The sequence below is a fragment of the Enoplosus armatus genome, chromosome 11 (genome assembly GCF_043641665.1).
Source record: "Enoplosus armatus isolate fEnoArm2 chromosome 11, fEnoArm2.hap1, whole genome shotgun sequence".
Taxonomy (NCBI): domain Eukaryota; kingdom Metazoa; phylum Chordata; class Actinopteri; order Centrarchiformes; family Enoplosidae; genus Enoplosus; species Enoplosus armatus.
In genome coordinates, this window is record NC_092190.1 from 8,066,180 (window position 1) to 8,081,011 (window position 14,832).

At 40.3% G+C, this 14,832-nt stretch overlaps 1 protein-coding gene across 1 annotated transcript; it reads left to right on the top strand.

Moving 5' to 3' along the window:
* Positions 1-9,117: 9,117 nt before the first annotated feature.
* On the top strand, positions 9,118-13,677 carry klf5b (Kruppel like factor 5b). The gene is made up of 4 exons (XM_070914731.1): positions 9,118-9,294; positions 10,143-11,067; positions 11,192-11,251; positions 11,643-13,677. The coding sequence occupies exons 1-4, from the start codon at positions 9,118-9,120 to the stop codon at positions 11,819-11,821; spliced, it is 1,341 nt and encodes a 446-aa protein (XP_070770832.1). The 3' UTR covers positions 11,822-13,677.
* The last annotated feature ends 1,155 nt before the right edge of the window (positions 13,678-14,832 follow it).

The window sequence follows — 14,832 nt, forward strand, 5'->3', positions numbered from 1 at the left end:
CACCTTCTCTATGGCTTTAAGAAAAAGGGTGAGAGAGGTCAGCTCAATATGCATATAATTTGGGGTTACATTCGAAGTTTGGGTTTTAAGCTTCTTGATGAAAGACAGCTATGAATAAATGTAATCTTTTCTCTCACATATGGTCATTTGCTGAGGGCTAGAAAAAAGTCTTTGTGTGGGCGTTCACTATTAATATTCCTTATTACTGTTCTTTGAGGTTCATTGTCCTTCTGAAACACCCTAAATGATTGAGCAATGTCACTGATTTCAGATCTTTATTTACAGAAGTGAAGTTACCACTGATTTGCTTTACCCAACATACCATCACAAGAGAATATTGTTACTGTCATGTTTTATGCCCTCAGTTCGTCATGGATGAATGTATGGGAAAAGTTTAGGCCACACTGTAGAGGAACTTATTTGTTGAGCAAGGGAAAACACAACGAGACGAGGGCAGACTGTCAAAGGACTGAACGCCATTCATCTGCTAACCTGTTCAAGGTGTGCCTGGTTGATGTCCTCCTCCTTTGGTGGGGAACATATGTCCACAGCAGCTGTGCCACTGTGAATAGGCAGTGATTGTGTGCGAGCTAACTGCATTCCTGGGAGCCAGGCCAAGTCTGAGTGGAGTGAGCTGTCCCATTTTTGATACAAGCGTCTCCTACATTCCACCTGATTTACATGTCTCTTTTTCCACAGAACTGGTGGACACTCACTCTGGCCAAAATACCTGACTTAGAAGATCTCATTTTTTTTTCAGACCAAAGATGCTGAAGAAGTGATCATGAGACATATTTCAGTGCTATGAGGCGTGTGACTTGAACAGGTGTGTTACTGTATCCTCCCAGTGACACAGTTTTCAAGAGCTACAGTATAGGCTCTAGTGGTATAACTCTTGTTCTAATGATGTATGATAAAAAATTGATACACGCTAGATTGTCCAGTCAGGCAAAGCTATTTCTGTTTGGCACAAGTGAAAGCAGAAGATAGAAACGTCTGTAGCTAAAAGAAATAAGAATATTAATATTGACCTCAAATAATAGCATGAAAATAATCAGAGCTCGGCAGCGATGAGTACTTCATCCCTAACCCTATTTTCAAATGTGTCATTCATCCTCTCTCAAACACCTGTAATTGTTATCAGACACAGGAAACCAGGGCCTGTAAAGGCAATCTAAATGTAAACATTAAAAGGCAGTTGCGAAATGGAAATCTCATTTCTGTGTGGGCTGATGTCTGATCATACAAACAAACAATAGACAGCTGCAATATTTCTCTGTCCTATCACAGACCTCCATCCCATGAGGAACAAGGTCAACAGAAGAGCTCTGAATGGGATGGCGATCCCAAAATAACAATCCCCCCCCCCCCTCTCTTAAACAACACAATCACACAATCAAAGCCCTACTGCCTTTCCCTCATTGTTTAATTTCTGCTGGCTATCTTAGATATCTCTGCGGCTGTTCTTATCTTTGACCTTCAGCTTGTTGCTTTGTCGTCGCCCCCTCCCTCCACCCACCTACCTGCTCCCACCCCCACGCCAGTGTGCTGCGACCTTCAGAGGGGTGTCATTACTCCCTGACCCATTTGACGATCCCCTCATGTGGAATGTGCATATGCCGAATCGCTGCGGATCTGCACAGTATGGGGTGAGGTGAAGTACTTACAGAAATATGACTTGACACGCTTTATCAAATGGGGAAAGATGAAGACGAAACAGCTGCTGGTGCTGTCGTAAGCAATCTGGCCGTGATTGAATAAAAGTGTCAGGAAAAGGGCCGCTTGATGGTCTTTTGTTCTCCCCCATCCAGCTTGATGTTAGTTTGAGCTGTCAGGAGGGAATCACAGCTGGGTGATTTATCAATACTTGGAGTGACCTTGCAGCCACACTGCTGTGTGTATGTATGTGTGTGTGTGTGTGAGAGAAAGAGTGTGTGTGTGTGTGTTTGTGCACACGCTCGTATCTGTGTGTGGCTCTCATGGATTAAAAAGACACAAAGTGGAATATTTTCAAAATAGTTGGCACACATAGACAAAGACTTGGCTTGACTTGGAACAAAACTCTCTCCTCTCTTAGACACAGTAAGTGGATTGTTCTGCCAACACGATAAGGGTATTTTTCTCAACATCAGAGCACTCAAAGTACCACCAGCAAATGTTTGGGAGATGTGTGTCTCTTTTAACTAATGCTGCTTTTGAACAGGTTTTTTCCCTAAATCTCTAGACTATTTTTTTCCTAACCTGTCCACTCTGTCTCTTCACCTCAGTACTTTCTTTGAGATGTACTTGGACAGCCTGTTTTCACAGCAGCCATTGACTGTCTCTGTTGTGATTAAGCAGATGTTTTATTGCAGACTGGAACAGTCATTACTGCCATAAACCCATCTGTGGAATTGCTTTTTATGCAAATTTACAAAGCATCTGCATAAATAAAGTTCTAATTAATACCTTTCTGCAAACCTCTGCGCTCTTTGATTCCTAAGTGTTCTTAATTGTGTACAAGCAGGTAGAAAGTACAAATCAATGCTCGCAACATGAGAGGGTTTTCTTCTCCATCTACACCTTTTGTGATCGTTTTCTATAACTCTTTAAGTTGAACTGTGAATAAATAAATATATGTTGTTTGGCAATATTTTACACATTTATAGATTTTTGAAAGCACACTGCTCAGCTGTTATTTAAAGATATACAGGATATTTATAAATAATTACATTTTGACAACCCAATGTGGTTAATTATTGACAAATCTTTGATTAAGAATGAGCTTAAAGTAATTTCAATCAAGGATAACATTTATGTAGAGTTGCAGTGAGTAGCATTTTTAGCTCCCGTTGTAGGTTACAAGGGAAATAAAACAAAATCTGCTGCTACCGGTTGATTGGGAACTACTGAAGAGTAAAGTTTCCCTGAGAACATTAAGGCTGCTTTATAGATCCCTTTGTTGTGAGGGTGCCAATGGAAGCTCATTAATTTCCCCAGGTTTTTAATGGGGAGTGTTGAACATGTGGCAAGAGTTGTCTTGGTGGGACCCTTATGAGTTGCACCTCTGCTGTTGAAGGGATGCCATGCTTTTTAATTGTAAAGGTGTCCCTTTGCTAAGTAATCAAGCGCATTTTATTGTTTGGAAAATTGTACAATCCTATTTATTTAAGCAGTGTGATTGATGATTCATTTTTTAAATGTATTTTTAAATGTTGTCACTTTTAATATGCCATATTATATTTGTCAGTTATTTTAGCTGTAAACTGTCAACAGCTTCCTGTTTTGTAAAAATAATGGTATCAATAATTAATTTTCAGCTCACATTCCCTTATGCTTATGATCTCTGTAAAGTACATCATTATAATGAACCTAACTTAGTGTAGCTTTGGTATGGCTGTTCTTGTATACCAAAGAAAAAGTAAATATAAAAACTAAAAGGCATTTAGAGTTGAACTGGAACTTCCATTACCTTTGAAATCAGAAGAAGAAAGAATTTTTGTGAATAAAGAAAGACTTTGTTTAATGATTAAACAAGGCATCGAGTGAGGAGGAGGGGCTGCAGTCAGTGAGGTCAGGGAAAATGAAGAATGGCTTCAAAAAGTGTGTTGGGATGATGCCAGGGCTGTCTGCATTTAACTTTTATTTTGTAGGGATTAAGGAACGGCACTGTTTCCAAAGCAAATGGATTTCCTAGTTGCTTGAACTTCTGAATGTTACTTTCAAGTGTGAAACGACAGATCATCTTAAGTGAATTCACTAGGTGGCAGTGTCACTTTTTAAACACATTAGAACTTGAGTAACACTGTGCTATACAATATGTGGTAACTGCTGTATGTGATTGGGTTACTATGCTTAGTTTATTTGTGTGGAGACAAAGATATTACTGGACACTGGAAATTAGCATTAAATATCACATTACGTTATGGTTACTGACTGCTGTATATAGAAGTTGGTACCATTCACTTTTCTAACTTGGTGACAGCTCTCTGGTAATAAAGTGCAAACACTCTGATAGAGGAGAGTCTGCTTTCAGCAGCATTGCAATGCAGAGCCAGGATTTCTTGTACAGCACAAAATACAAACACAGGTTATATGCTACTCTGTCTCTCTCTCCGTCTCATCAGCTAGTGAGATCTAGCAACTTTTAGCATAATGAATTTAGCAGGGATGCCTTCTCTACACAGTCCATCAGGCCTGCCATCTAGGAGATTAAATTATGTCTGTAAGCATTAAAGCTTTGATGCTGTATTTGGGCGGCATGCATGCATCCATTTGCAAAATTCTATATAACAAAATTAAAAACATGGACACCTATGGAAAATGGCTTGGCACTAGCACTTAAACCCAACCACTCCAAACAGTCTGCTGACTAATGCATTTCTAATCATTTCTGTGATCAATGTTAGCTACTGTGCAATAAGATTAATCAGCCATATGCAAAGCTAGGATCACCTTGAACACGGCGAGAAGAAAGAAAAAAAGGGAGATAAAAGGACTGAAAGAAAGTGTCTTAGCTATTATGTATGATAAGCACACTATACAGAAATAAAGCACACCTGCATTATTCACGTTTTTCATGCCGTGGGTTTTGTGTGTGTTTGAGCGGCGTTACTCTGCTGTGCACCCCTCAGCTGTGCTTTGGCATCTGTGCGTGGCCATCTCACTGCTGAATAGCTGCCTGATTATTCCAAATCTAAGGGAATATTCAAACAAGGCCGATAATGCATTCTTCCATATGATTCTCCAGAGCTGGGACAGCTGTTCAGCAGCTTTCAATGCCATGTTCAGAAAGGGACAGATTTCTCTGCTCAATTAATAGGCCCCATTAAAAAGCAGGGAGAAGTTTGACAAATGAGGCAGAGATTCAGTTTGTCTTAGAAAGAAGGCTTCAAAAATAACTATCTCATATAGCTGATAAATAGCTAACCAAAATGATTTGGAAATTAATGTTTAACTTCATAATCAATGGCCACACAGGATTTCAACTGCTCTGATTCACTGTATTGAAATCTGCTTCTGTGAGCACACAAAGCCTGCACTATACGAAGAGTGCCGTTTACATTTCCAGACAATAACTGTCAGTAACTTTGTCACAAATGCAGTTGTCCAAATCAAACAGATTACAACCCGGGTCAATTTTACAAACCTGTCCAACAAAATGATAAAACTTTAATGACAAGAATTTGTCAGCTGTATCAGACAGGAGGAATTACTGGAGATCAGTGTTTCTTTGTTCACTTCACTTTTGGCCACACAGTGATTTGAGAATGCAGAGTGGTGCTGCTGTGCCGGTGCCTTGTAAAGTTTCAACTGGCAGATGAATTCTTTCAGTCTGGCTTTCCCCCGTCTCTCTCTCTCTCTCTCTCTCTCTCTCTCTCTCTCTCTAGAACAACGAGGAGGTTGTCTGTCCAAGGGCACACCTGTAAGGTGCAGACCCTCGACAGGCTTACCTCAGTGGCCTCTCCTGCTGTATTCAAAAGGCAATTATTCCTCCCAGAAGATAGAGCACTGTCAACTTCAAACAGAGGACATTCTTTAGGCAGATTAGACTTAAATTATGTTTTATTATTTGGGCCCTGAAGAGTGAATTGGACTCTATTTGGTCGTCTTTGTGATGAAATCCAAGACAGTTTAAATGGCAGAGGTATGTTTGGAGTCGGGGTATTACTCTGGTGTCTTTATGAAAGGGCAACAGAGAGGATCAGATTAGAAACTGAACAGCGAGAGTCTTTCAGTGCGGCTGTGCTATCATCTCTGTCTTCTTGTCCGTGCCTGTAGAGAGGTTAAATTAAATGGCTGTAATAAATGTTTTGGTCTTGCTGATGTGGTATGGCTGGCTATCAAACGAAAACACTGTGGAGAAACGGCATGGTGGAAGATCAGAGAGAGGAACAAATGGAGGGTGGGAGAACTATGTCAGCACATTACCAACATTAGAAACGGACTTGTTTTCACTTAAACCTCAATTATAATGGTGGCTCCAGAAACAATTATATTGATGAATGCTTTCTAAGTTACTGTAATTAAATTATTCCATTTAATTAACGAATTATATTGAATTTCTCCCCAGAGGACGGCATTAGCCTCATCTGCTGTTTTACAAACAGGAGTACTCTAATGTTGTGTGCTATATGGAAATGATTACTAATGAAACTGTGTCAGATCAGATAAATGCTGTACAGAGTCAACAAGCCAAGCTTGTACCACAGCCAAACTTGAGACGAAATAATAAAGCCAAAGAAGAAATTATTGATTGTGTTTTTTCAAGGACAGGCTTTGTAAAGCTGACATCAAATAAATTATGATTCTGAGTGCCTGCTCGAGGTTTTAAACTGAGTATGGAAAGTCAAACAAAATACGTATTAAGCAAGCTTTTTAAAATAAGCATTCTTACATACATATGTAAGATTTTAATTTTGAATGAAAATAAGTGTTTTAAAATTAACATGCATGTTTCATCAAAAGCACATTCAGACAAAAAAAATCTTAATAGCACTAAATGAAAGTGTCAATAGATTGCATAAAAAAGCTGTTTCCACTCACTGGCTATAGGAGGTTATTATACACAACATAAAACTGGAACGCATTAACAGTTTTACTTTGATGGTTCAGCACTACAAAGCTACAGTACGTAAATGCACAAGTGAGGTTCCACTGCAGCTGACCATTGCCCTCTGGTGGGAGTGCCAAGCACCTGCTTGAATTTAGACTATATATAGAGCATACGATTTGTTAGTATTTCTTGTGTTACACTGAATGTCACCTCATTTAAGGTTATTCACAGACAAACAAAGATAAGATGCACACAAATATACACAGACCATTAGTGCTATCAATTTCACACACAAAACACCAAATCATTCGATCCGCTTATTGAGAGTTGTTTTACCCTTTCAAAATAAATAAAACACTCTGTGCTTACAGTAGCAATGTGCTGCATGTGTTTATTGTCCTATCCCCTCTTGGCTTGGCCATATTAGTCCATGTGAGAGGAGAGAGGGGTTGTGATGCTGTAAGCACATACCGTGCATTCTCTCTCCTCCGCTGTGCAGTTGTTGGGCATATTGTGAGGTTTTAATACGGGGGATATGGAGGAGGGCTCGGCTCACATTCGCCGTACAGGAAGAGCCACAGCCAAGAATGACAGTTGCTCCTCTTGGAGCTGAGACATCCATGGATTTAAATTGCACTTTGAAAGGTCAGCACATGACAAGCAATCAGTCAGCTCCTAATTGGATGATCAGCAGTCATTTGAATATGTTTCAGATTTCTTTACTGCATCATGAAAAATATGAAGAAGTGAGTGTTGAGCGATCATTCTGATAACATTAGTACTTTGAGGAAATTTTGATCAACAATACCATCACATAATCAGAATAAACATGTATAAAGCATTTCACAGCAAAACAAGTATAACACAGTAACAGAGGGTAAAAAAATTAAATAAAACAAATACAACAACAACAGTGAGTTAGGAGAATGCCATAAGATAAGAATTTGTTTTGAGGAGGGATTTATGAAAGGAAAAGGACTGAAGACAGAGCTTCACAGCTGCGGAGCCTGGACAGCAGAGACCTGTTACTTATAAACCCCAAATAAAGAGCAGTGTATGAAAATGCTTTTTCAGTGTATGCATGGTAAAGATTTGATTTCAATATGTTTATGTTTCACATATGACCCTATATAACCTGAGAGGAACTCACATTGAAAACGTGTTCAGTCAAGCCTACAGTGGGTGCAGTTACAACATTTTAATGAGAGGACAAAAACTGCCTGAAGAAAAACATGGGAGTGGCAGTAAATGTCACTTTAAAAAACACTCACTGATTTTTTTTTTCTTATTATTATGAAATGTTGCTTGGCCTTGTCCACATTCGTGCCAATGTTGTGGCATACCTATGTTTCCAGTTCCAGCATGTCGCACTGGCAGTATCATTGGCATGGGGTGATACTTCATACACCTGTGCGGGGGAAAAAACAAAATCCTGTCAAGTGAGTTCTGTTTTGTTAAGCTGAGGTATAAAGCTGCTGTCACTGTGATCTCAGGAGGGCTCATCAACATCTCAGGATGTTGGATTACTGATTGTTTTTCATTGCTGAGTTTATCGAAGGATGTAAAGAACAAAAAAAAAGGCAGATAAAAACATCATATGTCACAGTTCCTACAAGGACACAACAAAAGGCATGTGAAGAGTAAAAATAAGTTCCTGAATGCAGCATTTGCAGTTTAGTTTGGTTTGTTATCGAGCAAAGTTACGACAACTGCAGGCAGGTTCAGCGCAGATCATCACTGCTGAATGTAAGTATGACCCACAATGTATTTGAGAGAAATGCTGAGCTACTTTGATGGAAACATCCACTGCCAGTATATGTGTGCAGGCTTCACTGCTGGCTCAGGAATGTTGGCATCAAGTATGCAGTCCTGACAGACAGCTGCACTGCAGTGGCGTTTTTAACATGCCAGACCAGGACCCAAGCGTGCTGGAGGCTCTAAAGAAAATCAGAAACTGCGTCAAAAAAATGATTGTACTAACTTGATTTACTGTGGTGGCAGGTGGGACACCCCTTTGAATTTGTCCATAGAGGCCTTAGAGGTCAAAAATGACTGAGTCAACCTTTGTTATAAAATTTGTAAAAAAAAAAATTAAAAAAAACTTTCACAAGTGATATGGAAGTTAATGAAAGCACACAGCCTGTTCAACGTGCTCCTGAGGAATACTGCACTGATTAAACCAGTTTTTACTCACTCACTTTATTCTGAAGTCTGGGAATAAAATGCCCATTTATTCACACAAACACTTGACACGTTCATCTTCCTCAATAGCCTCGTTATCCCCACGTGTCGAGTGTTATTTCTACTCCTCAGCCATTTCACCTCAGCATACAACCACAGTATTCATTACACTAGGTGTATCCCGATCGCCTGATTGTCCTGTTTATTTTGTACATGTTCAGCCCCGCCCTGCAGACGCGCGGATATCACGCAGTTGCGTAATTTGACAAGCCAGCGCAAAATAGGGAGAATGAACGTTTGACAGCTGGCTCTTTGCTCGTACAGATTGTTTCGCAACAAAAGAACACATATGCTTAATTTATTAGTTAAAGATTTCGGATAGTTAGACAGTATCTGCTTTTATGGCCGCTGCCGTGAGGAATAATGTTTGGGTTGCTCCGGGGCAGGACGCGCAGTTTCTCCATAAAGCCACCGCACCAGTGACAGGCGACGGTCTGAGAGGTGAAGATCATGGACAAGTGCTCTGTAACACGAGGGATGCCAGCCCGGGAACTTCCTCTTTTCATGATTACAATATGGTAGGGGATTGCATTTTATCTTTTGCATCTGCCTCAGAGCATCACGTTGTTTACTGATGCCTGCTGCTTTGACGTAGAAAGACTGTGTGTTGCTGATCAAAGCAAAACAGGCTGTTTCCATTTAAAGATGTAAGCCTGATATATTAGAGGTGGGCCTGCGTGTTTGTTTGTTTATTGCAACATGCACAGCTACTGTCCCAACACGTCCCACTGAAATTCGCTTTGGGTGTCTTGATGTGTTGATGCTGACATTCACTGACCAGGTTGAATCTCAAGCAGGGCACGGCCGGGATGTGAAACGTTGCACCCGCTGCCGAAACTTGCGAGGAAGAGATGCATAGCGCTGCAGAGCAACTGGATGTTCTAATTTCAGCCATGTATTTCCAAACAGCTTAGGCTGGAGCGTTTCAGAAGGGCGTCTGCTGCTTGTAAAGGGGGGAGGGGGGGGGGCGTCTTTGATGTGGCAGTGTGTACCACAAGTGCAGGCCCCAAATGCATCCCCATATTTATTCACACCAGTTAGTTTTGTTATTTTGTCAGTCTTTTGATGCCTCAGCATCAGTGGGGAATGGAGGGTAGTTCTGGTCATGGTTTTCATTCAGCTGCCGGCCTTTATTTATGCATTGAACTCTTTATTTCAGAAGAAGAGGAGCTGTAGAAAACTAGAGGCATTCAGCCAGAGCCATGCTGGCTGTGCATCTATCTGTGTTAAAGGAAAATCTTATATACCAATTACCCATGTGGGAGCCTGAATCAATGAGTTGCCACTTGTGCTTTTCTAATACATTGCATTTGGATTGACAGACCCAACTTTTACATGGCTGACCTGATCATTTTTTGTCTTTCAGGGTAAATCAGAGATGGACAGCTACCTGTCTCCGCACCAGCACGACATAGCAAATTCCAAGATCCTGTGCCGGGACAGCGCTCTGATGCTGGAGCCGCCTTTCACCGAGGACTTCGCCTCCCCTTACAGCGTCAACATGAGCCTGCTGCTTCCTGACGTCACGTACCTGCACCCTGGTCTCTGCAGGACTATGAGACAGATCAAAACAGAGCCGTCACACTCTCTGATGCACGCCACCTGTCAGGGCAACGGAGTGCCACCAACGCTCCCAGAATACCCAGGTGTTTTTAGTGCAGCCGACACCGCTAGCGGTAACTTCTTCATCAAACAGGAGGTGCCAGATTTCCAGGATGTTCCCCTGTTTCAGCTTTTGAACTCTGACTTGGAGCAGCTCGTTCATGGGTCGCAGCTGAACTCCATCCCCATGGCCCCATTAAGTCTTCCTGTTGGGAACGTCCATGTAGGCCAAGTGCAGAATTCTGCCAAACCCACAAGCACTCCTCAGAATGAATGTTTTCCGTTTAATCGACACCATCAGCAGAGACCAACCTACTTGCCACCTTCTCCACCGAACTCTGAGCCCTCAAGTCCAGACAGGGGGAAGGAGCTCCACCACAATCTGTCCCCGCCTCCCTCCTACCAAGCCAGCATCGCCTCTAAGTTAACTTTTCAGAGCCATAATCCCATTGATCCAGGACAGACTTCTAGTGTAGCTCCAGTCCAAAGCCAAGACCAGAATTCAAATGTTGGATTAGTCCGAAGCCCAAGTGCTGGACCAGCCCAACGTTCGACCCTGACACCAGTTCAGACAACACCAGGTGTTGGCCCACTGTCTCCAGTGTTGGCCCAGTCGGCTGCATTTAAGTACAACAGAAGGAGTAATCCTGATCTGGAGAGACGGCGGATTCACCACTGTGATGTCCCAGGTGAGTCTGCTGTCCGGTAGAGTTTAGAGTTTTGCAGAATTAAAACTGAAGTGTTTCTATTTTTAGGCCAATATCCAAGTGAGAGGAAAGTATTTTGATCTTAATGAGCTTTCTTCTTGTTTAGGGTGCAAGAAAGTATACACCAAGTCTTCTCATTTAAAAGCCCACCTACGGACCCACACAGGTAAAATCTTTTGAGTTGCACTTCTTATTTTGGGGTGAAAGCGGTGTTGTTGCCACGCAGAAAAATTGTACTTGGCATGCAGATGCATTCTGTCTGCTGACAGACCTGGCCCACATCTCACTGCTGTCAAATCACATAAACCCCGCAGCTCTCATAAAGGGGGCAGAGGAAAAGACAGGACACGCTGTGATTTATGGCTCACAGTTGAGGTGCGTGTATGAAAAAGTATCCGCTTTTTCATCATCAAAAGCATGTTATTAGTAATTTGAGATATGTAGATATATTCCATACTTTTAAGTAATGGCATTTATTGAGGGAAATGTATATAATGATGTGCTGTCTGTCTGGCGTAGCCTCATCTTTTTTCTCTCTTTTTTTGTGTCTGCTGAAGGGGAGAAGCCGTACCAGTGCTCCTGGGAGGGATGTGAGTGGCGCTTCGCCCGTTCTGATGAGCTGACTCGCCATTTCAGGAAACATACCGGGGCGAAGCCTTTCCAGTGTGGTGTGTGTAACCGCTGTTTCTCCAGGTCAGACCACCTGGCGCTGCACATGAAGAGACACCAGAGCTAGAAACCCTCTCATGCAAATCCAGTCAATCTTTTTATTTTTCTGTAAACATGGACAAAGAACTGGCACTAACAAACAAATCAAAAACTCCCCAGTGGAGACTTTCTTAGCAGTGCTGGCCCACAAGTAAATGTTTCTTTTATTGTAAAAAGATTAAATATTACTATTGCCTTATTTTATTTCCACACGTATGTCCCAATATTGGGGGACATTTGCAAAGGTGTCAGTCAAAAATCATTAGCCAAATGTAACAACAAAATAATATTTAATATTTTTAAGCCTTTATTTTCATTAGATTTTGTTGTACTGCCAAGTACACGATCAACTTTAAATATCAATATTTTATTTTCAAGTTTTTCCTCGTACAGATCATATCATGGTACAGACATTTATTTAATTAACTTAAATAGCAAACTGCCATACTATAAGTGCAGATATAGTATTGCTATTAACTGGAAGGTCAAGGAATGTGTGTGTGTGTGTGTGTGTGTGTGTGTGTGTGTATGTAAGATAGTAAGCAACAGCAGTTAGTTAAAGTTGTATGTAAACAAGTTGTGGATTTACTAAAAGACACAGTAGGAGAAATACATATTTGGGATGAGCACTGTTTGTTAGCCATGTGGTGAGTGCAGTGCTTACAGCTTGACTTTAACACTGCCAGATTTATGGGTTACTTTGCCTCTGAGGTCAACGAAATTTACAGGAATAAAAGGAAGATAATGGGTATGAGACATGAATCATTTGGATAGCATTATGAATGTTCTATATCTATGCCCCTATATTGTAACATAGATATGGTCATTATAGAAAGTATTAAATGTCTTTCAGGCAGGTGCAGATCTGAATCCAAATGGTGCATTTCTGATTTTTAAGGACTTCTATGAACAATTCATGGTTTTATTTAATTATTGAAAAAAGGTTTAACTTTTTTAGATGGGCTTGTTTTGTCCCATGTTCTTTTCAGCCACACAGCAACATCTCCTTTTACACTGAGGATGGTAAAAGAGAAGTGCTCAAACAAAATTTACAGCTTTGAATACATGACATTTCAGAAGCAGGTCAGAGTTATTTTCTTTCTACTGGAAGTTGTAATGGGGGAAAAATCGAGACGCTGTTTTGGTTGCAAATTATGGGTCCGAACGTTAGGTATCTTGCAACAGGATTACAGCATCATGTTACTGATGATTTGTCTTCATAAGCGGTTTCAAAGTGATGTCTGTGAGCTTGAGATTTTCTTTAGACCTGCCAGTCTGAACATCTGTGTAAGCTTTTGGTTTCTCTGACTATGATCCACGTATTCAAACACCTTTTGAAAGTGCCTTTAACTGCTTCTTTTTGGATCAAGGAAAAACAAACTTTTGTCAGGTACTAAAACGATTCTGTATGTCGGCTGCCCCTCCTTATTTCCTCAATATAACTATCTCTATCTATGACCAAGTTCCTTTTCTTTTTTAATTTGACTCAAGTTGAACAAAATGGATTCTTAAAGTCTAATTTGTTAGGATGTATATATTTTGTATCTGCTGTCTAAGGATACAATCTATTGATTGTTTTTGGGGGTGTAAAGATTTTAAACTTTTATTTTTAATTACAGAGACAGTTTATTTTTATTATTTTTTTTTTTTTGGCAAGTCTAAGAAGGATCAAATTATAGAACATTGTTACAGTCTAAACTGTAATCGCTTTTTTTCCAGCCAAGGTAGCAGCTCAGTGGAGTATGTGCCAGTGAATTATTGCAATACTTTTCAAATATATATGCACACACAAATATTTTGACATGAAGATGTAACCTAAATTGATTCAATGTGCGTTGAAGCCATGTGACCGTCACAGTGCAAATAAAAGTTTTGTGTTGAATATTTCTTCCTGAATGTCTGATTTTTTTTACTATTGTTAAATACATAACCTTTTTCTCCACATTATCCATGTGTTTCCATATTAAATCCCCTCACTTTTTGAAATACATACAGCTTTTAGATTGCAGGTGACTACAGTCATGTTGATCTTCTGCATTGGTTCTTGTTTGTAGAAGTTTCTTCAGCACAGTAGAGGTCTCGCACCTTTACCTTTTGCATGAAAATAGCATGGATGTTTTAAAAGTATGAATTATTATTTGTTTCACAGAGATTTAATGTTTTTAGTTACAAGTTGAAAATATTAGATTTAGTAATAGATTTATTCAAATGTACGTTCTGATAAATGCTAGTTAAGAAGGAGCACTGATAGACAACCACTTGAAAAGAGGAAACAAGAGAACAGATATTGCAGAATTTGACAGATGTAGTTTTTGTAGTTTGACAGATGTAGTTTTTGTAGTTTTGTAATTCTAAATTCAAAACCGGTCCACATGTTATTCTTCCTTCACATCTCCCAGTGTTTGATCGTCTCAGAACTTCTTTTTGGTCCTTGGTGGAACAGCAACATGTGTTTTACTCCGGTATGTAATAATTATTCAGGAGCACACTCTTAATGCATTTGTGCTTTTTAACACAATCCTTGACATGAGTCATAGCAGAAGTGCTGACAAAAGGTGCCAAGAGAAGCTGTACAAACCAGGGAAGTTGTCTGAGCTTGTCCTGAGAGCAGAGGAAGTTCCCTGTGGGGATTGGTATATCCGTCCTATTTGCTTTCAGCTTCTTTTGACTGTACTTTGCTTGAACAGTATAGCCGACACAGTGTGGCCTCTTGTGAGTGATAAATCACACATTTGTGATATACTGCACAACGAAATGCTGAGTGGAGTGGGAATTGAAAACATTGTTATTGTAATCATCTGAATCCTTTGCTGGCTGACAGAAACATTCATCCGGATCCAGCTATAATAGAGTACCGTACAGGATGTACTGGGCGTTTTCTTTTAAGTGCAACCTGTTCTCAGAAACTGTATTTCCTACATGCTCTTAAAACATACCAGGTCTTAATACCACTCTCTTTTGGTACTAGATAATAACAAAGCAATGTGATATTACACAGAGGTACACAACATTTTACTTGGGTGTTTAAATACACGTGAG